Raw genomic sequence first — 27748 nt, forward strand, 5'->3', positions numbered from 1 at the left:
TAAATATATATGGTTACGCTATAGTAAATTTTAAAATATTCTAAAAATATAAAAGACATAGGGCAAGGCAATTATTTTTGTCAAATTTTAAGAATATTAAAAAATCTATGGTTCCTAATTTTTTTTTTTTAAAACACATAAAAATCAAAACTCTAGAAATTATTATTGCACTTCTAATTTATTGCCTACGCGCGTGCAGATGCTTGTGTATTATATGAATTTATATCGTTTCCCATTTCTCTCCTGAACGGAAATAGAGCTATCCAGATTAAAAGTCAAAATTAATCGAATTGCCTGAAGTGCCAGACTCAGGAATCATATTTAATTTATAAAATCAGAGAGAGAAAACGTGACATCTTCCTATCAAAAATTTGCCCGCATAATGTGAAACGATCTTTGCGGCTGCTGGGAGTTTAGAAACGTTACGTTAATGGGTAGAAAGTTAGAATATCATAAATTTACAGCGACAATCGAAACCTAAATAAATGCCGCTTTTTCTGACTTTTCGGCGACCATTTCACTGTTTCCGGCAGCCACCAGCGGGGGATCCGTATCCTGGGAAAGTTTACCGTTTCCAAAAACTGTATATTTATAAAATACGTATTTTAGACGTATTTTTGGTGTATCGTATCCGGATCCGGTTCAGATCCGTGTATCCGGCAATGTTCCTCTTGCCTCTGCCGGATCCGGTAACATAGCTATTACTTCCTTAACCGAAGGCTCATTTTCGCTTACCAGTAGTGGAAGTTCCCCTGTGCATCTTACATTTGGTGTCACACAAAGCTTACATACTTGTTGCCCCAAAAAGGTGTTGTGATCAATGTTGCACGAAGTGGGGATGTTTTTTGGAAGCGAGGACGCAAAAGCATCATTTCGCAAAAATCTAAGAAGTGAAGCGTCTCGGAAAAGTCTACTATATATATATATATATATATATATATATATACTATTTTTTTGCATTTATATTATAAAAAAAAATTCCAAAATACCAAATTAGTTGTAGAAGATATGGAAGCATGCATATTTGTATATAAATTAAGATAGATATGACATCCATTGTAGATTAATGATTAATTATTTTAGCATCAACCATCTAGAATCTAAATTCTTCTCCTCTTGTCTAGCCTTTGCCTCTACCTCGATTGTCTAGGGATATTAGTCAGCATTGCCCAATTTTGCTATAGATCATGATGTCATAGCCTCAATGCACTCAGCACATCAGAAAGCAACCTCGGTGTAGCTGAATCAGAATCACACATTATAATACCCATGAGCATATCTAAATCATGATACAGTAAACAGGTCATCGACTTATCAATTTTACTCCTCCTATAAATGAGAACTCTGATACTATGTTAGAGTTTCACATGAAAAATCTCTAATTAGTAAACACCCATATATAGCATAACACCACAATTTTTATAGGAAGAGAGAATGCCATAAAGAAAAGCAAGCCATATCACAATGACATCAAGGTATGCTAAGTTGCATGATACGGGGAAACCAGTATGTGTTACTGAAACAGAAACGCACCAGAAACATGACCCCCAAAAATTTTGGAAATGGGGAAACGTGACATATATATACATATCAGTGTTACCAGTCTCATCGTGCACTCGCGAGTCCAAATCTACTCGGCATGCAAAAGAGCCGATTCAAATCTCGGCAACTCAAACTCACGTTGACCAAGTCTGACTAGAAAAATAAGATGCCCAACACTCTCTCTGGACACAAATCACTCACTCTGGACACCGAAAAGATAAATTAAATGATAAGTATGAACCCATTCGAAAGCATAAAGCTAATTGATCCTTTGAATAGAACCAGTATTCAAGCAAGGGATGCCCTCAATCATGGTCAACACGTGATTGTGACTGTGATAGAAAATCATTCTTCCTTAATCGTGCAACTGTGACAGCAAATCAGTTTTCTTTAATTGTGCAACTGTGCCAGTGAATTTTCGCCAGTGCTTTAAACTTTTGCCAGTCATGTTAATTTGTGTGTCCTTAAATTTTAGTGACGGATACATAATTATTTTACATGAGTTATATTTATTATTAACCATATATATCGATGTTATTTTTATATTTTTATATGATATATGTTATTTTTATTTTTTATTTTATTTTAACTTTGTATTATATAATGTTATAGAATGTTTTATATATTTAATATGTATGTTATAAAATATTATATATAAATATATAAAATGTTATTTATTATATATAAAATATTTATATATTAGAAATATATATATGGATGAACTTAATGGCAGACATTATTCGAACCTCGTTAAAAAAATTGAATTTGAACTGAATTTTATTCTTATCGAACCCGAACTCGAACCTCAACCATGTGACTTATGTTCTATGTACAACCAGTCAAGACTCAGTGCTTGGGATCATGTTTGGAGTCTGGACTCATAACATATATGATATACTTATTCATTCATGATATTTTGGACATATATTAATATTATGCATTGTTTATACATGGCTTTATTGAATATCAATGAAAAATATTTCTTTTAATTTTAATATATGTGTGTATATTGATTTATTGTATTTACCGATTTTTTCCTGATCCAATTAAAACTTTTCGTCTTTTGCCTCGCCAATTTATTCAGTATTCCGAGTCTGGTAACATTTAAATGATAAACATAAATGACAAGTAATGTTCCACTATCACTTATATTGGGATTCTCATCATTAGTATCACCCTTTGCCTCTACCTCAATCCTCTAGGGACATTAGTCAGCACCACCCAATTTTGAAGAAACTACCTAATCCAAGCATTAAAACATGCTAAGAAAAGCCTAGCATGGCTGACCAATGATTTTTGTTTGAGTGAAGGGAAAATTTTTGCTAAGGCCGCAACAGAGGAGTCCAACAAACAATATCATTAACATCAAGGTACATAAAGCACTTGGTGCTCTTGATTAACTACCAATACCATACAGTCATAAATAATAGAATCTAATTAAAATAATACTGAAATTCTGAAAACTGGAAGTCTGCTAAATTTTAAATAGGATATGAAATTCTACTTTCTCCATATGAAGACTAATGAGGTTGGAAACACTCTCAAACATCCTAAAACAATTAATAGTAATGTTAAAAATTTAAGTAAAAGTTCTTTTACTTTAAGAATTTAACAATACCATTAATTAACAACATTTTGGTGCAAACTGAGAGTGAAACCCTTTTTAAAGAAAAGAATTCTGGTCTTGGAGGTTTTTAGAAGTCTCATTAATTCATATTTTAATTTAACCTTTGATTAGGCAATAACACCAAAAAAGTGGGTCCCAACAATTGAATCAAGGAAAAAGCAGACAAATTTCATTTGGAATGCACTGTTTGTATGAAAAACATTTCAGACATGTTAAATGTGTTTCAGTGAAGTTTCAGAGTTTCAACATGGAAATGCAGCGGAAACACAAGGAAGCCAAGTTTCCTGCAACATAGAAGGTATGTCATGGGTATCCTTGATAGTATGTCATGGGTGGCCTTGATACTTTAATGACCATTAAGACTAATTCATATCATTATCATGCATCACAATCCTCACTATACAATCTCACACAGGTTGACTAATACACAAATGAGGCTATAGCCTCCTCAACATATACTTTTGGGGTCACATCCCAAAACCCCAATTGTTGGACCACACCCCACAATTGTCCACATATGTAATGTCAGCCAGTATCCCTGCGTAGTTTGATTACGTACACCTCAAGTGGAACCCGACTCACAATGGTCCTTGGTCAATTCTGTGTGGCCAATTCCAGATCCACGCAGTCTTGATACTGGATCCAGGTTTCAAATATGGATACAGATACGGATCCACCAAGATCCACGTAATTTCCGCCAGGTAAACGGATCCTTCAAACCTGGAAACGTATCCCATGCTACCAAAACAAATCTTGTGCCAACTAGCCCTCATACACAGGATCCCAAGCAAATAACACTCGAGTTTTTGGTTTATTTTTTATTTTTTTCAGGATATGTGCCACCTGTTTGAAACCATGAAAACAAATACTCTATTTAGACTTTTAGTTATATTACTTATTAGCTATGAAACCGGATTCGCTGAAAGAAGGCTACGTGTCCGAATCCCATGAACCGGACACAGTTCGTTGGAGATTTGAATCCCAGAATGGGACACGTCGTGTCCTAACAGGACACGCTCAAATCATGTACGTGTCCCATTAGGACACAACGTGTCCCGGTTTTGGGATTCGAATCCCAAAAAATGAAACCCACGGGCATTAAAAAGCATTGTTCTTTCGTTCATTTACCATTTCTCTCTTTCAGTTTTGCATACATTGAGTTGTGGGCAAGAAGCTAAGGGTTTGGAGCAAGGAGCTAAGGGTGTGGAGCGTTCGCCAAGGAGATTCAAGCACCAAGTAAGTGCATTTCATCTCTATTTTTTTGCATTTCTATTACAGCAGTTTGTATATGAATTTTTTTTACAAATTTGTGCATGTTTTGTTTTTTTTTTAACAATATTCTTGGCTCAATCAAGGGCAGTAGTTAGGGGGCAAAGCAAGGGGAAGAATATCTCCATTGGAGATGCCCCTCCTCCCCCAATATCATCAGAGTCTCCTGCAAGTAATGTTGAAGGAAGAGGAGGACCTAAAGACAACATTGAGAAATATCCCTTCTGGAAATATGTCACAAGAGAGGATGGGACAAGCACCAACGGGAAGGGAGGAGGCAATGTGCAATGGAGATGCAACTTTTGCCACATTTCTTTCAAAAGCACATATTACCATGTGAAAGGCCATTTGTTGGCTTTACCAGGTTGTGGAATTGGAGCTTGTAAAGTTGTTCCTTTACAAAAGAAGAAAGAAATGGAAAAGGAGTTCACTGTTGGTATGGCAAATGTGGCTGCAAAATCAAGAAAAACCAAGAATGAAGACCCCCTTCCATTTTTGAGGAAAGCCACCACCAAATTTCCATGAGAGTTCTATTGGGGGACAAGTAGCAAAAAGAAGAGCAATTTCATTTGGTCCAATGGACAAGATTTTTCAAAAAGGGAAACGAGAAGAGCTTGATCTCACCATTGCCTTTCTTTTTCTATCAAAACTTCATATCATTTAATGTTGCACGCTTACCTCTATTTATTGAGATGTGTCGAGCTCTAACTCACAGGTCTCCATCATGGTATGTGCCTCCTAGTTCAGAGAAGCTTAGAACCACATTGTTGTCGAAGGCGAAAAAAGAGGTGCAAAAAATGCTTGAGCCTATTAAAGTATCATGGCCAACATCTGGGGTTAGCATTGTTTTTGATGGATGGACAGATCCAGCAAGACACCCAATCATCAACTTCATGGTGTCTTCCTTGAATGGTCCAGTTTTCTTGAAAGAGTGGATACACTTAAAGAATACAAGGATGCACAATTTATGGGTGAGTAATTTATTGAAGTTATTGAAGATCTAGGTGTTGATTCTTGTGTGAAAATCATTACAAATAATGCACCTGTTTGCAAGGCTGCTGGCATGATTGTGGAAGCTAAATATCCACAAGTGTTTTGGACACCTTGCATTGTCCATTCATTGAACTTAGCACTGAAATCCATTGCTTCTGATGTGCTTTGGATTGGTAACATTATTGAGGATGCACAACATATCTGTAACTTTGTACAAAATCATACAAATGCCCTCACTATCTACAAGGAGTACAACAATCTATCATTGTTGAAGATTGTTGATACACGGTTTGCCTCTTCATTCATCATGTTGAAGAGGTTGTGGGAGGTCAAGACCGCTCTTGGGGCCATGGATATTTTTGTGTTTTGGGCTTTTTGGAGAAAGAAAGATCAGGTAACCTCTAAAGAGTGAAGGACACAGTGATAGATGATGCTTGGTGGGAGAGGGTAGATCTAATTATTCAGATCATGGACCCTATCATTTCTTTGCTTCGATTTGCAGATACAGACAAACCCATCCTAGGAGAGGTTTATGAGGGATAGGATTCCATGATTGAGTCTATGAGGAGCATTATTCTACAGAGTGAGTGCCCCCAGTATGAGACATCACCAGAGGCCTTCTGTGGTACCATACAAGATATTCTTGTCAGCAGATGGGACAAGAAAAGGACACCTTTACATTGTTTGGCTCACTCATTGAACCCAAAATACTACAACCATGAGTGGTTGAATAATGGACCTTCCCACAGATTCCCTCCTCACATGGATGGTGAAATCTCACAGGGGAGGAAAGATGCATTCAAGCGGGTTTTTCAAGATAAAGCATTGCTTGATGAGGTGGAGGATGCCTTTGCAGATTTTTCCACTGGAACTGGTTGATTTGTAGGATATGATGTGATTAGAGACAGGGGGGCTAAGAAGCCCTATTCTTGATGGGAAAATCATGGGGCAACAAGCCCTCCTCTTCAACAGTTAGCCATGAGGCTCCTCTCTCAGGTGACTTCATCCTCTTGTTGCAAGAGGAATTGGAGCACATATGGGAATTTGTCTAGTGTGAAGAAGAGTAGGCTTGAGAAATCCAGGGCAGAGACAATGGTGTATGTGCACACCAACCTTTGTCTTATTTACAAGCAGAGGGAAGAGTGGTTGAAGGGAAAGACAAAGATGTGGGATGTCTTTCCTGATGATATGGGTCTAGACAACAGTGTTGAGTTGCATTGGCCAACATGGATCTCAATGATCCAGTGCTAGAGCCTGTTTGATTTGATGACGGTGATATTTTAGAAGGGTCATCCTCCACACCAACAAATGCAAAGGCGACTATGGATACAGAGGAGGAGGAGGATGCAGAGGAAAGCAATGGTGACCATGATGATGAGGACAATGATGCTAATTCTGATGATGACAATGAGGATTGTTGACTCATGAGTCATGGGCTACCTATTGCCTTGAGGCTTGTATACCTGTAGTTGTTTTATATTTTCTATTTCTATTTGCCATTGGCATTGCACTACTTATGTAACACATTTTGATTTGATGACTTAATGAGAAAACTACAGTTGTCAGTGTCTTTATCTTACTATCTTCTAAGTTGTCTTTCATTTATAAATCATGATTTATGTGACATGTATTTGAATTTTGTATGTACTATGCATGCTATAATGTTACTAACTTACTTTGTAAACAGTAAAACTAACATCTAGATGAAGATCTATGTTTGAAATCAATGAATTTGTATCATTAATAAGAATTTGTGTAAGAAATATCTAATTTTTAATATATATATATATATATATATATATATATAACGAATCCTACGTGTCCTGTTCCGGGGGGTCAACGTGTCTAAATCCGACTCTCGAATCCCCGTATCCTATGAATCCTGAATCCTCGTGTCAGCCGACTTAGCTTATTAGTAATCTGTAGGTTGTATAGTCATATAAGTAAGTTATTAATTATCTATATGTTGTATAGCACATGATAATTCTAGTAGGAAAGGTCTGACACATCAAAATTTTAACCTTTTTTTTTTATAATGCTAACACTAAAGCCTTGAGAAAATACATAGATAGTCATATATAGTGCATGAAGGATGGTTGTGTCATTAATAACTTAATTAGATTAATCCCATCCAACTCTAAATGAAGAGTCCTCTTAGAAGAATATAATACATAGACTATAGCAAGTTCTCAAATAGTGTATAATATTCATTTATCATTGTAACTAGATGGGAATTTTTAGATTTTGAGGCTAATTTAAAGGAAGAAGACAGGTTGATAGATGTAGAATTGAAATATTCAAATGTTCAGCAGGTAGACCCAATTTTTGACATGTAGTTAGGCCTACTCAACATCATCATATCCATAGAGTGATCATTGATGAGATAATTTTGTATTTACAATTATACTTTTTCTATAAAGCATGCCGCATCATGATTTCAATATTTTAGATTTATTAGTTATCTAATGATTTTGGTCCTAATGTTTTATTTTTTGATGATTTTGATTTTGAACTTTGAATATGTTTTTTTTAAATCAAAAAAAAATATTATGGTATTTTTTGTACATGGTTTCCCCACCAATATCCGAATCCTGGGTTTTCAAAAATTTGGTGGATCCGTATCCATTTCCGTTTCCTGGTAACTTAGTTTCCAACAGATCAGTGTGCTGGCCACCAACACTAATCAACTGGGAATTCCACTAATCCACACTGGAAGCCTGCATTTGCTACAGGTTGGGTTTATTGACCATTACAAGGTACCAACATGACTTTTGCTGAACCTAGTATAAGATTCATCTGTTTTACTTTTCCCTTTTGCTTTATGCCACTCATCCATCGCATTTTTGGATTACATACAATGAGAACTGTCATGTCAAATTTTGAATATATATATTCTGGAAATTATTTGTCTTGTATTTTATTTTTCTGAAGAAATGTGTATTTTTGCAATTTTATATTTGTGGAGTCTTAATCTTTTCAACTCCCAACTCTTTCCCAAGCCATGGATCAACATTCACACTTCAACCAAAACAGAACATCTCATGCATCGAATCAGGTCTGGCAACTTTGCTCCAAACAGGAGACTAATGAGGTAGAAAAACAATGGACAAAATACAAAATGAAGCTTAAGCAACAGTGGGAAAATTACATTAAGAAATTAAAGCATGTTAGCTTAGAACACCAAAGAAACTTGTAATAGGGACGAACAATCTTTTAATTGAACACAGAATTTAAGCCAGTTATGAATTGCACCATGAGTTCTTCACCATTACAATAGAGTCCACACACTCATGTACCCACATTCCCCTACTGCCAAATAAAAAATAGGCATTCGACTGATTCATATTCTAAACGCACACCACATGACCAAGTTCACAGGACCAGGCAGTTGTTTTTTCCAGTGCAAAGGGAGTAGAAATAATAAAGTTTGTTAGTGTTCCATTGTTTGTCCCATCCACAAAAAATTTCTACATTAAAAGGTGTTAGGCTGCATACCTCAGTAGGAGATGTTGGAACTAGAACATCTGCTGCGTGTCCCTTTTGCTTAAATGTAAGATTCTTAAGCAGAAGTGTATCCATCATGTTTCCCATTAGTTTTTGCCCAAAGGTTTGATTCCTAGGCAGATTTCCTCTTGGTGACCTTACATCCACTGATGATGACATGCCTGCAATAAGTCACCACAAAAAAGGTACCAAAAAGTAGTTATATATTTTAAAAAGCTTAGCAGGCATTACTAAAATATAATGAAACTCTGTGTAAAATACTCTTGATGAACTGGTTAAATAAATTGACTGAAATTTCAGAACAACCTCCAGAATTCTCGAGGTTTGATCTCCCTTGGCCATCTTGAACCCACACTCCCACACCAGACAGACTCTGTTGCCTTTGAACATCACCATTACTAATTCGTTGTGGTGTACTGGCAAATGAGTTTCCATTCTCATAGCTATAAGTGTCTCCATCTGACCCTGCACCATCAGTAGCAATTGTAGATGGAGTTCGATCTCCTTTCATGGCTTGGGTACTTGACATACTCATAGTTTTCCTTGTATAATCAAAACCCTGTGTGTTCAATAGTTCTAAGGGTTGGGTCGTGTAGGATGCATCGCTGCCCATTATATGACACACAAGTAGGCCATACGATTAGAACAAAAATTATTCAAGTTCAAAATTATAAATGGCCCAAACAAAGAGTAATCCTCAATAAAAATCATGCATGAACAGAAAACATGTACATCATACCGAATGCTTGTCAATAAAGTATCCCAATCCTTATCATTGAATTGGTGACCTCCAACCTTTATAAGATGTACCAAAGCACCACAAGAAATTGAAGCTACAGCTTGGTCTGGCTTTTTAGCACAATCTAACAACAGTCCCAGCAGTGATGGTAGCATAAATGAAACTTCCTGCAGAACGTATGAAATGGATAAGGGATATAGAAAACTAGTATGTTACAAGGATTTGAACTTTTCTGTGATCTGTTCATAAAAAATGAACAAGGGCAAAAGTAAAATTAATTACTAAAATCCTAGAGAATGAACAGCACTAAAACTAGAGATCACAATAACAAACAACAGCATAAGGCATCAACAGACCAAAACAGAGTTTCCATAGTTGTGACCATCTATATTCTTCACCAAAAACTAACAAAATGGGAAAAACTAATTGAATTGCATTACACATCCTATGACTACCTTATAAAAGCTGCTGAAGAGATCACAAAGCAGTTGAAGGGAATGAATACATGTTTCACGAAGCCACTGGTCCCCAGAACCATGCACATTGCCATCCTTTCCTGCATGTCTCACTTGATCAAATATGGGGAACAATACACGATGAAATACATTTTCCCAGAATGCTGATGAGAATTTGTGACCTCTCTCCTTCAACAGATCAAAAAGCACCTCAAGTGCACAATTCCTCACTTCTGTCCGAGGATCAGAGGTTAAATCTGACAATCCCGCAAGCATTGGAAACCAATAATGTTCTGTTACATCAGTGTCTGCATCTATGCCAATAACTTCCACAGGTTTCAAGGCCCCACCTGGAATTAGACCCTGCAATGATGAAATATATTAATTATATTGATGACTGAAGATCAAATGCTAAGATAAAATTTCAAAACTGTCCAAAGTGAAGATCCTGCAAAAAAAATGTATAGCATTCAATGGTCAGTAGATTCATAATATTGGACATTCTTATTGAATTATAAGCATACAGAATTATATTATAACCATGCTTCTTGAAGGAGAATTTTCAATTGATTTCGTAGATGCAATGCATCAAGACCAGGAAATACAAGGGAAAAAAAACACAGGAAAATAGAAATCTACCATTAATCTATGTCACGAGAAACAAGGAAAGAAAGGCATGGGGATTCAAGTGTCTCATATGGCTATGTAGACCCCGCAAAACAGGATACGCGTGCACACACACACATATATATAGAAATGAAATACGGAAAAAGATGTAAATGAACATTTACAAATTAGAAGTAAGAACTACATCAAATACACTAGAATAAAATTATAAACTAAAACCATACTCATACATATAGATAACTGAACCAAAAACTCATCAAATCATATCCTTTGTACCGTTTTAAAAGGCCAAACATACATTATAATGCAACCTTTTAGCACCACACATGGCAGATACACAGGTCCTGCTTGTCTGACACATCTGGGATAACCACCCAGCACAGGACATGTGTCCAATAAATGGACTCACAGCACAAGAGGCATTTAGGATCTATCATGGTTCTGAGACACCAATCATATATAGAATTTCAACTTTCAATACAATTTATTACAAAATTCGTCCACAATCAGGTTCAAATTTAAATTTCAATAAATAACCAGAAAATTCAGTGCCTTTCAGATTTCATTACTTGGCCTAAAGTTTGAATACAAACACACTTGCCTTGGCAACTGCCTGAAAGAAAATATGATTGCGTCAAACCTACAGCCAATGCTCTGCCTAAAATGGAACAAGATTTTAAAACCAAGCAATAATGCCTGCTCTATATCAATTGCTATAATTATGAATCCTTATTAACCAAAACTGCTGCCATAACTTTAAAAAGAAGTTCTTTTATATACCTCTGCAAGCCGATCTTCACAGATACGAAGCAGAGCAATGGCCTTCAAGCTAATTCGTGGACTGCTTTTATTGTTAGCAAATCCAATAAGACAGTTGACACAATCCATGAAGCAATCCCCAACAACTTGATCAAAGTGTTCTAACACCACTGCAAAACCCACATGTTAGTGTCTTCTAACATAAAAGAGGTGATTAATGATATTCTTTAAGCTAAGGCACAATGGACATTAAAAAGTTCAAACGAGATCAACATGCATCACATTTCATGGCATGTGCACTGCCGCGAAAAATGGCATTTCAAGCCAGCCAAATCACAGCTCTGAATCCATAAAAGCTATTTTATTCAATGTTGAGATAATCCCAATCGGGATTAAATCAGCGAGGGTCCGAAGAAAAAAAAAACGTAAAATTGGGATAAACTGGCAAAAATTTGGCAAAATTTAAAAAAAAATACAAAAATAAATTAAAAATACAAAATACAAAAATCAAGATTTTTTGGGAAAAAATCTCCAATTTAAACGGCCAATTTAATCAGCCGATTTAATCCACCACTTTAATCGGCCGATTTAATCGTTTCAGGCAAAAAATCGCGATTTTCGCAACACTGATTTTATTGCATGAATCAAATACCATTATAAGAAACTATCATAGATACCTTGCTCCACGTTCTCAAATGCACTTTCAGCAATGGATTCTGTTTCATCATCAGCAGCAGCTGTAAATATCATAAACACACTTCTCCAGCCAGATTTGATGCTCCCAACCTTCGATTTGATCATCTAATGCACAGTAACTCCCAGATTAATAGCTACTAAATACATACAATGGGTAAAACTAATTTAAGTCATTATGCTTCCTTGTAGAACTACTCAGAATGCATATATGCCTATCCATTGCTGTTGGGTAATAATAAACACAGACACATACATCTTACCTGTACAATGCAGTCAACAATCAGAGTACGAATAGTTGCACTTCTACTATTTCGCATGAGGATAACAAATGGTTTCAAGATATCATTCTGAAAGGTAAACTTAGCAAGTTCTGCCCTCTCCAAATATTTCATACCAAGCTGTCTTAGCGAGTCAATTGCATACATAGAAATCTTCTCATCATGGTGGCTTCCCGCAGAGATAAAGTGATGTGAGAGAACTGACCATATTCTAGCCCAAACCTGAAGCAGGGGGAAAGAGGAAGTTTATAAAAAAAGGAATGTTGAAGACACAAACATAATTTAAAAGTTTTATTGAATTTCAAAGGTAGAAGAGAAAGAGAACAAGGAGAAATTTAAAGTCTTTATAACAAATATCAATGAGTTCGCACTCCTTACCATGCGTATCCGGGCCATGTTGTAGTAACTTATCTCAACAAGTTTTTGCAGACTAAAAACGCGGGCAGGTGTTTGTTTCAGTTCCTCAGCAGAGACACCACATAATGCTGTGAAAAACTCCACAATAGCATCACTCGGTAACTTTACACTATTCACAAATACTTGTTCAGTTGGCTTTCCAGTAAGTTCTTTTAGTGACTGAAGCAAAGAATCCCTCGATATCTGATTTGAACCATGCATAACCGTTGCAGCAATAGATGGTGTCGATGTAATATACTCAAGCCTTGAAACACATTCTAAGACAGCATTCCAAGTATCCTGCAATGCATCAGTCTCAGTGTCGCTCAATATCAGCAAGGTCCGTAACGCCTCTACATTTTTGCTCCGCATCTCCTTTGGTGCATGCAGAAATGTAAATCTGAAAGTACCATAACAAGGGCATTTTTATAGGGATCAGATCTAAAAGTTCTTATTATCTTTAGAAAAGTACAAGGATACAACCTATGGGTCAAATAGTCCTTGTTCAAAGTAGTTTTCACTTTGTGTTAAGAAGATTAACAAATATGAACAATGAAGCTCAATGTCACATGAAAAGGATCATTCTAACCTTACTAGTGATGTCAAAAAAGCATATCTCATGGTATACATGCCAAGCACCCTTGTAAGATGGATGCCTAGTCTAAATCCCTCCATACAAAGAAGAACCCTAGGTTTATTATCACTGTCCTCCATTGTCACTGAAAATGCCGCAAGTAAAGGCCATCCCACAGCCTCAAGCATAGGTCTAACAAGTTCCATCTGTTCAGCAGTGTAGAATACGCCCCTCTTTGCCCCACCCTTCTTAAAAAACGCTTGTGTACGCTTGACAATTTCCTCACTTTCCTTCTTCGTGTCATCTGCTGCCTTTAGTCTTGGCATGGCCAAATTCAGTATACTAATGATCCGGCCTCTCTCCTCAGTGTCTGGCTTTTGCCTACTACTCTTGCCTGAGTCAACATTGTCATCCTTCATCTTTATCTCCTCTTTCAATACAGAATCATAAATTTCTTCCAACAGCTCCTTGGGAGCACATTCTTCGGCATCACTTGTTGAGTTCATCCGGACAAAATCAGATTTTGACATTTTAGGCCACACCATAGGATTGTGTGCATCTGTATTGAGCATTATTACTGCATATGCAAGTACGTAAGCTGTATCTGCATTCTTGAAGAGTCCTGGATTATCCCGACAATACCTGTTAACAATAACCCACCTAAGTCATTTAATAATGGGGCAAGGTATATTCTGTCAGACAACTCCAGTAAGAATATCTCCTATATATTTAGAAGATAATAAAAATCCCATTAACAATAACTTTCTGTTCACCTATACTCAACTATACCTACCGCTCTGCAAATTTCTCCATAATACGATCAATCTTTTGAGCTTCACCAGGTAGACGAAATCCTTTAAGAAACTCACGAATTGCACTATCAAATTTCATGCCAGCAAAGTTCATTGCATCTACATAAGCATGCATAATAGCAAGAGGGAATTCTTCATGCTGACCCAAAAAATCACCAATCATCGCCTGCAACACAATAAATTAATCAAAGCTTGTCTGGCACTGAAGAAAAGCAAATGCTCCCATTAAAATATAAAATTGATCAGTGCAAACCTTATCCAGGCCAGTTGTTGTTCTTAGAAAATGTGCTACTGCCTGGGGTGTCTTCTCGACCAACATATTAGACAGAAGATAGTCAACCCCTTTATTAGCCTTCCTATTGAACTGCATAGATTATAAAATTTTGAATCAGTATAGAAGAACTTCATGAGAAAAATCAAAAGATACTCTGGCATAAACCATTTCCAAAATTTTCAAGTATAACCTCTAGAAAATTCAATGTGGAACCAAAAAAGAAAATTCATTGCTACACCATACATGTCATTTGTTCCCACTTTGTTGCAATTGTACTTTAGAAAGTAATATATATTAAAACTTCAATAAATTAAGCATTTTACACAGCTGCTTCGCTGGTATGTCTCTTGGTTGAAGTTACACTCCGTTACCTCTGCAATTGCAGCTTCCATTGTTGACTTATGAGCCTTGGCCTTTTGAAAATGACTAGGTATGTCCTCTTTCATCCTAAATTCATCTATTGGTGGAATCCCAGCTGAACTAGACTCCTTTTCAGGAAGTGTACTATCAATTGTATGCTCCTTTGGTAGTTGATGAGCATTTGCCCATGTTACTAACGATTTTAGCACATTCACAAGACACTGAACAAACATATGACAGTAAACAATCAGTTAATCTACAAATTTGGACTTGTAGAGATTCGAGAAACTATTGGAAGGCGGTAAGGATGGTTGGACTAAAATATTTCCTATTGGCCACCACTCTTAGAGCTAAATAATAAAAGCTATACCTGTAGTGATGATACTTTTATGGATGTGTTCTGCGCAAGAGTTATGGAGCTGGGATCTGTATTTAATGTACCCTGTGCAATCCTCGACAGAGCATTGACCTTCAACATCATAAAAAAGGAATTCTCAAAGTCAAATTTCGATAGTTCTTCAAAATTAGGAAAGCAAACAATTGATATAATTGATTACCTCACTGAAACATTAAAAGTAGGATATAGTCTTACCATTCGCTCAAACAGATTGGTAGCCTCTAAATCACAGTCATAGTTCACAAATATATCTGCCAGCATCTGAGAATCCTTGCTGACTTTTTCAAGCAACCTACAGAGTAAAGAGTTATAGATGTGAATGTAACTGACTATAGGTAAAATGAATTCACAGCATAAACAATTGTATTAAAAAATATAGGTTTAGTTTCATGGTCCACGAATTCTAACATCTATACAAATTGGTGCAGCTACAAACCACTCATTGTAATCAACAGAAGACAAATAACCTACCTGAATATTCGCATCAAACTGAATAATCATTGCTTAGAGTGTGACTACCAGTAATGGATGGAACTAACTGTTAGTTCTTATTTCGTTGCGCTGAGCCTTTCCTCCATTAACCATCATTTTCTGCCATTTCCTAGTTTTAGGGATTTTCTACTTTTAGCAGTTTTATTTTTTACATTAGAGTCGACAGGTTGACTAGTGAGTAGTCATAGCCCTTGGCATTCATTGGCCTGTGTTCACCACGTACAGTTGTTTGTTTGGCGTGTGTTGGCATGTGGTCACCTAACGGAGGAATGTGTTTGGCATGTATTTGCATCATTGCATGTGTCTACATATTCTTGGCATTTGGGGTGCATTAATTGTGGAGTTATATAGAGCAATGTGCTTGCAACATATTGGCATCTGGCCACTACATAGAGAAATGTGTTTGGCAATACTACCTATTCCACTCAAATTTTCAAGTTCCAACGAAGCGGAAGTGCCAATTTTTTCAACAAGGATCGGATCACATAACAACAGTCTATGTGTCATAGTCATACCATTCTACAAGTTATATATTGTAAATGATCTTAGTAAAACCATGAGTCCATGTAACAACCTAGGTAAGCCTATAATTTGATGACGAACTCCATCCTAGGAGGTTTTTTAACTTCACTGATTACCTGTGTTTTTCAACATGGCTAATCAGAAGAGTTTTTTCCCTCCAGCTTAAACCCCCAAAGCTAAGGTGAAATTTACTATCGAATTATTAGGTGAGACCTAGTGTTTTAGTCAAATCTGATGTAAAAGTGGTTTGGAAATAATTTAAGCTAACTGGAATCATATTGAGTGGCAGATGGGTTATGTGGCTTGAGGGTCTAAGACGCATGTGCATTCCCTCTTTGAGTTTTTAAATGAAAAAATCATATGTATTGAAGAGTTGGAAAATTAATTAATCCCCTCATGTGTAAATTAATTAATTTTTCTGACAAAATAAAATTAAATCCTAAGCCAGAAAATTAATTAATTAGAGTCAAAATTAAATTGTCTAGGAAAATGAATTCTCCAAATGGAAAAATCGTGGGTCTTAAAATAATCAAATTTTAAAGGTCCTCCACCAAAAGAATATTGTCTTTTTCAAGAAATTTGGACTTTTGCGGTTAAGCCAAAGTCAATTTTTTTGAAGAAATTAGCTCTAAATAATTAGTTTTGGGCTATTTAAAATAGAATTAAATGATAAATTCGAAAATCCCTCAAAAATAAGAAAGCAAGGGTCAAGATTAAAACATCTTGAAATATTTATGAGTGGCCAAGATTATTTTGACAAAGATCAAAGAAACTAGTTGTTATTTTTCCATTTGAAGGATTTATCTATAAATTAGAGAGTCATTTGAGTCTCTAGTCATCTTAGTCTCTGGCTAGAATTTTGTTGAAGCATTGTGTAAACTATTGTCCCGTTGGGAACTATTTTTTCTATCATATTAAAAGACTTTGGGGTGTAATTCAAGGTGTTCTTACTTATTGATTTGTGATATGCGCTGACTACGGGCATCTCTATGTTGTGTTGACTATTGGTAGATCTGTTTTTTCATTAGATGGAGATAAAATCATACTATTGATAGTTTTGGGCTAATCTTAGGTGATTTGATTCTCCATATGATCTAACAGATTATTTTTTGAGATAATTACAGTGTTTGCAGGTACTTCAGTCCTTGGCCTCCAAGTTCACAATCTTGGGCAAGAATCATTGTTGATTGGATCTGTGGTTTTTATATTGTGGATTTAATCTTCGCTTGGGTTAAAGTAAATCATTAATTTTTCTTTAGCATTTTAGTCATTCTTTCAACTAAAAAAAATAAAAATAAAAAATATTTTCTCAAAATCCATTTAAAAACCCATGCATATTTTGTAAATAAGATTGTAAATTGTAATTGTAATTTGTTTTTCTAACTTGGGTTGGGGTTTTACAGTTATTTGGTATATATTTGGGGTTTGGGTGTCTCTATTTTCATTTTTGCAGGTTAAATCAAGGAGTTAAGTGGAAGAAGAGCTAGATCTAGACCCTTGAGAGTAAGATCTAGTCCCTTGAAATTTTTTGCATGTTTCCCACAGCAGCATTTTCAAAAAATCAAAGATCTTAAGCATAAAAAAAAGAAATTCAAAGACAGGGTTTTCACTTTTTGGCTTTCTCAAGGCCAGATCTACCTCCTCCAGGCCTAGCATCTCTCTCTTGAGCTGCGTCAGCGCTCCTTGCCCTTTGTGTCATTTTTTCAGCCCTCCTAGGCTCGCGTAGGCCTCTCCTTCTTTCTGGCCCTTCTCCCTTGGCCCTCTCTCCTCCTCTTTCTTAGCTACAGCCCTCTAAGAGTTTGTGGCTCCCTTGTGCAGGCTTTAGGCCCTAGGCCCTAGGCCTTGGGGTTTGGCCCCTAGACCCCTATTTTTCAAACACTAGCCTCTCTATGCAAAGCGTTGGCCCTTCTTGGTCATTTCCAACCTCCTTGTGGCCCTATCTATCATCCTAGCCCATTTCTCCCAACAAATCCACTTCCCTTGTCCTAGTTCTCCAAATTTTGGCATCTTTTGCCCCAAAATTAACATGAAACCCTAATCTGAATATTTAAGGCTAAATACATGGCGGTTTTGCAGGTTTAAGGTTTCAAAATTCATATCTAGCAGGCGGCAAGCTAATCCCAAAGTTTCAACGATTTTCAACGGTGGGATCTTCAAGGCCTTGGGCCTAGGATTTGATTTCCAAACCCTCATTTTTCTTTAGTTTCATGACAGCATTAAATCATTAATTTCTAGGCCCTAAAATCATATTCTAATTGGTCAAAACCGATTAAAGTTGCAAAATCTAAGTTTTTACAGGTTTTGGCCACTTGGGCTCTCTATTTTGACCTAAATCTAACATTTTAGCTTGCTGGAATTTACTGCATCACTGCGAAATTCAAGTCTGAAATATTTTTTAAACATATACTTAATTAGAACAAAAATTTTGAATTTTCATTTCTCCGGCAAAAACTCACTATTTTTAGACATTTGGAGCAGCATTCAGTATTTTTAGCTTGCTAATCTATAACTAACTCATTGATGTAATTAGTTTATCAATTTTGAATTTTCTGAATCATATTCTCTAAAAACTCAAAAAAAAAAACTATTTTTTTCAATTTTTATAAGTATTTGGCAACTATTTTTGGCTAGATTAATCTGTCGGTCTGTGGTTAACTCACTGCTGTAATAATCATATCATATCTGAAAATTACTAAGGCAAACTCATCTAGAGCCCTAAATTTGAAATTCTCATGTTCTAGTGCATTTTGCTATTTCTGGGCATATTGGATATCTAGTTTGGGGAGTTTTTATCTCACTAATCTATTTTTATTTACTGTTGTAATCTTAAAATCAGATCTGAAATATTGTTGAATACTCCATCATAAAGTGTGCTAAGGAAACTAATTTACATTGTTGGTCAAATTGGAAATTCCATGCTTCAATGTGTTGTGTAATTTCCATTATTTGAAATGGTTTATGTATTGTTGTTATACATTGGTAAATCTAAATTTTCGGAAGTAGTATTGTTGATATAAACTATCATAAATCTGTGATCAGCGTCTTGGTTGACTGTTGTTAGCATTTGGCATCTTGGGTATCTTGGTATCTTGGTATCTTGTTAAAATTTATCATGTTTATGATTTGCATTTCACTATTGTTAAGTACCCTTAAAAGGTTTCTAATCAAAGTACTTAAACAACTTAATAAAACCTTAACTCAAGAAATCTCACTCATAATTTCTTGCATGAGCATCCTAAATCTAGACGTGCATTAATAATTTACCACTTAGCATAAGCTAGGTTGATAGAGATATAGGTCAACCCTTCTTATCTAGCTTGAGGGGTCTCGGCAACTCTTCGATGGTTAACACGATGACCTTGCAGTCGTCAGAGCCACAGTCTCTGCAATGCCGGAGGCATCGGGTGATAGAAACCTAACAGAAGGTATTGTTAATCAGGTCCTAGCTTGCTTCCTGTTAGCTTCCTTCCCACAACCTACCTTGGAGCCCAGCTTCAAAATAGTTTAACGAAAGTTACACTTAGACTCGGCATTTAACTAAATTTTACCAAGACCACTGCATCTCACACAAGTCCTAGGATTTGCATATCAAGCAGCGGGTGTCCATCCGGTCATTTGGTTTCAATTCATAAGAAGCAAGAATTTGTGACTCCATTAAGGCACTGAACTCATAATAAAAAATCTAATTTAATCATAATCTTGCTTAAATTCAACCAAGTGGATAGCCCATTCATCTGTGTCTCCCAATTAAGTTGACTTCTCAAGTTGCTTTCCTTCACTTCATTCCATTGGGACTACCCCCATAGCCTGTTGTTGGGAGACAACTAGAACGGAGAGGGCGGGGATCAGAGTCACAGCCCTCGTCCTCAACGTTGTCGCAGTGCCTATACAATCCGGGCGACAACACTACCCATTCTTGGAAAATGTGGGATCCATTACTTCCAGAGTTATATTTTTCTATTCTTAGGTATTTTCACATTCAAGCAACCCTCTAGTTGTTGATTTGGGGTAGCATCGGATGTGCTCTAGCCATGAAAATTGGTGGGGAGGCTAAAGCACATGAGATCTCCAAGACCCAAAAATGGTTTGGGTTGATTCTAACTAACTAGGCTAGAAGGTTCCAAAAGTCATGGATCAAGCCAAATATAATCTTAGCCGTTGATTAGAGATTTAATCTCAACCGTTGATGGACCAATGAGAATAGTATAAGAGGAGGCTTGAGGGTTAGTTGGAGAATACATTCGAGTGATCAATCATTCATTTTGCTAGAGCGGGGTTGCTAAGCAAAAGTGAATTAGTGATCAACAGCGAGGGGCAGTGAGTACGAGGCAAAGAGGCAGGGACAATACTGGGAGACCAGCACAGAAACTGAGAGAGTCAGAGCAACAGTCAATCCAGGCCAAGCAGAGCCCAGAGAGACTGCGTCATCCATGCAAAGCACATAGGGAGTGATGCAGAGGCTCCCAAAGGCTGCGCAATGCCTCAGAGGGCTGACATAGAGAGTCCTGGGGCTGACGCAGATCAACAGGAGGTTGACACAGAGGCTAGAAGGGCCAAAGTTGAGCTTCAGTTGCGCTGGAGAGAGTTTCGTGGGACAGGATTTATGAATACCTGTTTCCGAATATAGAGGTATTGCTGCCGTATATTTTTCTATGTCAGGTGAGCAGGTTTAGGCACCCAGTTGTACTCTGATAAACTGCATAATAATATAACCCTCCGAATAGTTGCACCGGTTTTCCCACATTGGGTTTTTTCGGGGACATTGGTCCAAAAATAACAGTGTCACTTGATTGCTTGTTTTCTTTCAGTGGATGATCTGTAGATGTTGATAATGTACTTGTGTTTATTTTCAGTATTTACATGGTAAATAACTTGTTAAGTAATTAAACAAGTAGGAGGAAATAAACCATAAATAAACCAAATAGTAAATAACTTGTTAAGTAATTAAACAAAGAGGCACGTTTGTAGTTCATGAAAGGGTACTTACCTGGCTATATATACAAGACCCTCATTCCCAATTGTATCATCATTATTACTCATACATTTTAATCTAAATTCTTGTATCTCAATGGAGATCTTTATATTCCAAGTCTTTTGGAGTATTTAACGAGAAGAATGAACTTTGTTCGCTTCATTTGGTATCAGAGCAGTTTGATCCTTTGGCTGCTTCACTGTTGCACAAAGCCATGCTCTCTGATCCAAGCCCTTGGCCATCAAGGTTTCATCAACATTGTCGTTGTCAAGATTGAAGCGTTTCGCTACACTTTTGGAGTTTCTCTATCGCTGATTCATCAGAGGCCCTTGGCCATTTAAAAAAAAAGAGTATTATAAAACAAGGATTATATTAAAAAAAAATTAAAAAAAAAATATATTACAATTAAAAAAACATCATATAGAAAATAAATAATAATACAAATTATTTATATAAACAAAACAAATATATGTATATATATGCTACAGCCACCTTCAATGAGAGACAGTTGTCGCCATGAGTACCGACCGGCCAGCCATTCGCATCTTGTGACGGTTTTTGCAATTTCACTAATCTACCCTGCTGCACGACGTCGTCGTCGTCCGCCTCACCCCTGCAGCATTCTCCAATAACCCACTGCACGTTGTTACCCTCACTGCCAGAGTCTGTTCCTCTGCCGCCTACAACACCGCCTATCCGTGTTTTGCAATCAACGTGCACTGCCTCCCTGTCTTGCTTTTCTCTATCACTTTTATACCACACACCACACAAGGAGTTGCAATCGTTTGCGTACTCTCCATTCCAAGTGTATTACATTAACCGCAATTACCACACGTTCAGCCACGCCACTGCACACAGATCCCCCCTATTCCTACTGCGTTTTCCAGCAATCGTTGACACCCTCGCCCTTCTTTTTGGTCATCTGTCACTCGGCTCGCTGGCCCACGCCCATCCCTGCATCCATTTTACCGACCACTTCTTTTGACAATCGCACCCTTTGACAGACAACGTTCACAACGATTGTTAGTTTTTTAATTAAAGTATATATATTTATATTTATGATTACTATATATTATAGTTATTAATACTAATTAATTAATATTTAGTTAATTAAAGTAAAAATAGAAAGTGTTAAAAAAGGGGGTATTTTAAATATAAAATACAAAAGAATAAAAAAATAAAGATAAGAAATAAAAGGTATATTACAAAGGGAGAAGAATATAAAGGAGTTCGTAAATCTTTGAAAATAATTATAAAGAAAATTATTTAATTAAAAAATAATAATAATATTTCAAAGTTCAAACAATGAAGCAAATGGAGTCTTATTCAGAAATGGAGGAAGGCCGATTTTCCTATGAAGGTATTCCAATCGTAAATTTTAGATTATTTCCATTAAAGGAGTGTATCCAACGGAAAGATATTAGTATCGTTATTAATCCAAGAATCGAGAATAATCACATCAATATTAATTTGGAAAATCAACTATTAGTTATAGAGCCAAATATAGGTGAACGAAAAGGTTTTTTTGGCGAAAAAGAATATGAAATTAATGATTTACAAGTGACAGTTGATCATTATGAGTACATATCTCAATTTCGTATGGTAACTATGTTTGACAAAGAGGTTGACATAATTCTCAGTCGATCTTGGTTCAAAGAATTAGGCACATTCATTTTAAACACACACAAAAAATAATCTTGATGTTCCCTTACAAGAGGAAGATGGTCATGTTCCAAGACATGACATCAGAACTGATAATGCTTTCATCAAAAGATCTTAAGGATATTTTGAAATCAATGTTTCAAGAGAATCCAGAAACAGCATAAAGGAAGCAAAAAGAACTTGAAGAATTCATATCCAACAAAAATAAGGAAAATTCACGTTTGAAGGAGCATAATCAAAAACTACTTATGCAAGTGAGAAAATGTAAAGCTAAGAAACATTAGTTAGAACAAAAAAAGGAAATTTCTGAAAAGAAACTCAGTGAAAGTCTATCAGGAAAAGAAGAGGAAAGTTTATGCTTAAAAAACCTTAACCAAATGTTATTAGAACAAATCAATTATTTAAAGGATGAGGAGCTTGAATACCAAGATAAAGTTGACTTAGGAAGTGAGGAACTTTTACGTCTCAGAAGCCATAAACAAAGACTACTAAGGATGATAAGAAATCATCGAAAAGCAAATTACAAAGAACTTATCACGAAAGAAGTGTCGAAGTCTTCAGTCCAAGTGGAAGAAAGAGAAATGAATACCGATTCAATCAATATCACAACTCAAGAAGAGGAGAAACCAATAGAAGTTAAAATATATATTCAGATGTTGCAGTTCAAACGAAGAAAACTCCAAGTAAATATTTTGTAACCAACTCGACGACATCGGAACCTGAAGTATATTAGAATCTTGCCACGCACGTGATAAGAGAAACCAAAAGAACTCTTATTATACATCTGAATCACAAAAACGGACATTTCAATCAATCTATGAATCTGTATCACTCAAAACATAAACAACAAACTTATGTTCTGAATCATACTGAAGTGCACACAACTCAATCCAGTGACAACCACTCATCACAAGTTTCCAGTTATCAAAAGATTTCACAAAATATTAATTTAGGATGGTCAGATCCTTCCTCCGTGCAACAATTTTATATATCACTCCAAGGATGATTGTCCCGAGACAAGAAGACATTCGTAGTAGAAAAAGAGATCAAGCCCTTTCATCAACAAGTATCTCAATGGAGATCTATATATTCCAAGTCTCCTGGAATATTTAACGAGAAGAACGAACTTTGTTCGCTTCAAAGTACATCAAGGAATTAGGGAAATATGTAAGGTATTTAAGATTACCTTAATCTAACAATCACATAGAAGAAAGCAGTATAAATTCTGAAATAAACCATTGCAGAAACATTAATTCATCTGCATGTACATATGTCCCTACATGTGAAAAAGAATGAAGTATTAGATAAATGTTATAAATGGTTATTAACCTTACAATTCTTCTTGGTTGATTCAGTCCCATCATGCTTCTGAGGTTTCTAGTCAACATACTTTTTTCAAGTTTGATTTTCCTTCAAAGCCTGCTTGCACTTACCTTTGATCAACAAATCACATCAGGTATCAAACGTATAACCCTTACCGTCTTCTTTGCGTGATCTCCAATTGGTGTGAAACATGGAACATAACACATCATAAGGTACCCACAGATTCATCAAGACCAGTTCTATGAGTTGTACGTCTTTCTTCGGATAGTTCTTTCTGCAGTCAACCAATTTCAATTGTAGCTCTTTGATGCAAGCCAAATAGTCCTTAATTCTCTCAAAGGAATGAGGATCAAGAGAGATCAACTCCTTGACTAATTGCATGACTTGACTTTCATCGATTTTGTCAAACAACAACTTTAGCTTCTTCCAAATTTCATAAGGGCAGTCAATTCTGCTCGTGTGGAAACAAATATCTCGAGCAATATAGGTTGTGATAACTATGATGGCCTTCTTCCCATCAATGATAAACTTCATCTGATCATCCTTTAGATCTTCATATACTACCAAAGCCATTTGCTCCTCAAAAGGGTTTCCATATCTGGTGCCCATACCGCATAATTTTGTCCATTTAAGACAATGTCATCAATCTTGGACGCCATCTTTTGAAAAATCTAATAGATCTTATCTTTCTCAAATTGATTCCAAACAACAAATCGAACAACTCAGAATCAATCACAAACAGATCTGACTCGGCACGATTTGTGAATAAAAAGTCTAGGTCTTAAACCATCGGCTCTTATTTTATGCTTGGGTATGCTTTAATGCCAGGAACCGAAGAATAGAGATCAAAAAGCAAAATCTAATCAAAGAATAATCAAAAGAGAAAATAACACTCCAAGATGATGGGCGGTGTCTAGAGACAACATTAATGCACAGCGCATTATGCTAAGAATATCACAATGCATAATGTACAAGATTTCAATACAAATGTATGATTATCATTACAATGCACACCTTGCTACATGATTCTACCCATATGGCTCTTCATTTATAGGTCCCAAATCTAACCAATCTCATTTGAATTATAGAGGATTTAGTCCAATGAGGAGGCTTTGTCATTACAACTATTTCTAGGAAATTTGCACTATCACGTCGCTTATCTTCATATCAATTGATTCACTGTTCAAGTCAATCCAACGATGCAGTTGATTCTTTTGACCATTCAGTGGATGGTCACATTAGTCGACCATTATCTTCTAGTTGGTTACTCGACCAACACAAAGGCCACTTGGTTCACTATCTCGCAAGGTGATCATTCAATTGTTGTCAAGTGCTAGTAGATCCTTTGAATATTGTCTCAAGAAGCTCCAGGGATGTGATGAACCCACATAACCTTAGGTTCCAAAAAGGTCAAGAGATATTCTCAAGTTGATAAACTATGATGTATGCGGACCTCTATCTTCCTCTTCATTGAAAGGTGCATCGATCCAATAATGGACAAGAATGCACTTCCAAGGACTTTGATGCTTTTTGTTGTTAAAATTGTGATGTTCTATGTTGTAACAATTACTTATTCCAAAACTTCTTTATGTTGCAATATTATTTAAGCAATTGTAGATAGAACATAATCCAAAAGCACAATTGAAGTCAGCCAAGAATAAAAATAATACATTAAGAATTTAGGTCCAATGACCAGGGCAAAACCCAAACGGGGAAAGCCCAACCAAATTCTTCTTCTATTAGATATCAATTGTTCAGCAAAGATACCAAGAATGAATAAGTCCACCCAAATTTGAGCAAGTTGTAGCATGAAGATCACACAGTTATGTTTTCTGCTCATCGAAGATATCATGGCAGATCCCAACATAAAGCAACATTCAAATGTGCTCTTTACGTTAGAAGAGTTACTGGCCCAATCAGCATCAAAATAACCATGCAGTCTCACATCTCCAGCAGTATATCTCAATCCAAGATTGATGGTCCCGTGTAGGTATCTCAGCACATGCTTTGCAACAATCCCGTGTGAATTTGATGGCTTAATCATATATTGGTTCAAAGTATTGACTGCAAAATATATGTTTGGTCTAGTGTTCACTAAGAACATCAGTGCCCCAATCAATTGCTAATACTCGAAAGAATTAGCCAAATCAAGTCCTACAGCTTCACCACATAACTTTTTGAAATTCATTTCAATTGGTGTGTTCATGGACATACTTTTTGTCATACTAAATCTTTCCAAAAGCTTGACAACATATTTTCCTTGAGAAAGGAAAATCTCACCAAGTCTCTGCCATACCTATAAGCCCATAAAGTAGTGCATCAAATGAAGATCTTTCATTTCAAATTCAGAAGCTAACTCCCTCTTACACTAGAGGATAAGTGGTTCTCCACTAGTCAAGAATAAGCCATCAACATATCATATAATACCAAAACCAAAGGCATAACTTGGACGATCTTGAAGTAGAGATTTGGATCAACATTATTTTTGGTAAAAACAAGCTTCATCAAGAAGTTAACAATGCGGGCATACCAAGCTCTTGGGGCATGCTTCAATCCAATGAGAGCTTTCTTTAGTCTACACAGAAGTTTTCCTACCATGCACTTCAAAGCCTTGTGATTGCTCCACAAATCTTCTTCCTTAAGCAAGCCATGCAGAAAAGCAGTTTTCAGATTCATTTGATGAAGAGTCCATCCCTAGCTAGCAACTAGAGCCACAATGGATCAGATGGTAGTATATCGAGCAATAGGTGCAAAAATCTCACCATAGTTTTCTCCCTTTTTCTAAGAGAATCCTTTAGCCACAAATCTAGCTTTATATTTTCCAATACTGCCATCGGCACCATGTTTAATTTTATACAACCAATTGGAAATCACAACAAACTTACCTTTGGGTCTTGGAATTACTTCCAATACATCATTATGTACGATGGACTCATATTCTTCAGTCATTGCATCTTTCCATATTTGATCTTTCCTTGCTTCTTCAAAACTGGTGGTTCAGCCTGAATAATGAGGGTTCGGCCTGAATAATGTTGCTCATGGCTATAGTATATCCCTAGAATCGGCAAGGTTTCTTGCTTTCCCTGAAGATTGCTCTGGGGGAAGCATTTCTATTAGCATCCTGTAGAGTGTCACGAAGCCATAATGGCTCCTCTCTAGCAGGAGGATCACTTGGAGGAGGATACAAGGGTCCATGGGCTCCATTGGTTCATCAGCAAGATCAGGCTAAGGCTTAGGATCTTCTTGAGCATCCAAGGCATCATCCTGACTTTCAACATTAGCAGGAGTAGGAGTGTCTCTTGTCTTTCCAAGAGTTGCATCTTCATCAAATGTTATAATCTAAACTCTATAATTCTTTGACCAGGCATGTATATTCTATAAGCTTTAGAATTTTCACAGTAACCAACAAACGACCTTTCTTACCTGACGCTTCCAGCATGGTCCTCTTTTCCTTTGGCAGAAGAAAGTAGACAAG

At 36.4% G+C, this 27748-nt stretch overlaps 1 protein-coding gene across 2 annotated transcripts in view; it reads right to left on the bottom strand.

Annotated features, from left to right (window-relative positions):
• LOC149168245 (brefeldin A-inhibited guanine nucleotide-exchange protein 5-like) overlaps window positions 1–27748 on the bottom strand; it is a 287450-nt gene that overhangs the window by 95859 nt on the left and 163843 nt on the right. For both annotated transcript variants that reach the window (XM_089428172.1, XM_089428173.1), the window contains exons 17-30: window positions 15498–15594; window positions 15276–15374; window positions 14917–15126; window positions 14525–14635; window positions 14253–14437; window positions 13475–14101; window positions 12868–13285; window positions 12472–12711; window positions 12193–12316; window positions 11537–11685; window positions 10130–10492; window positions 9675–9841; window positions 9242–9540; window positions 8927–9096 (exon numbers count right to left, since the gene is read on the bottom strand). In XM_089428172.1, coding sequence (XP_089284298.1) covers window positions 8927–9096; window positions 9242–9540; window positions 9675–9841; window positions 10130–10492; window positions 11537–11685; window positions 12193–12316; window positions 12472–12711; window positions 12868–13285; window positions 13475–14101; window positions 14253–14437; window positions 14525–14635; window positions 14917–15126; window positions 15276–15374; window positions 15498–15594 — 3259 coding nt within the window. The remainder of the gene's footprint in view (window positions 1–8926; window positions 9097–9241; window positions 9541–9674; window positions 9842–10129; window positions 10493–11536; window positions 11686–12192; window positions 12317–12471; window positions 12712–12867; window positions 13286–13474; window positions 14102–14252; window positions 14438–14524; window positions 14636–14916; window positions 15127–15275; window positions 15375–15497; window positions 15595–27748) is intronic.

This window comes from Pinus tabuliformis, chromosome 4_2 (assembly GCF_031772625.1).
Source record: "Pinus tabuliformis cultivar Carrire ecotype Pingquan chromosome 4_2, CPIR1, whole genome shotgun sequence".
Lineage (NCBI taxonomy): Eukaryota > Viridiplantae > Streptophyta > Pinopsida > Pinales > Pinaceae > Pinus > Pinus tabuliformis.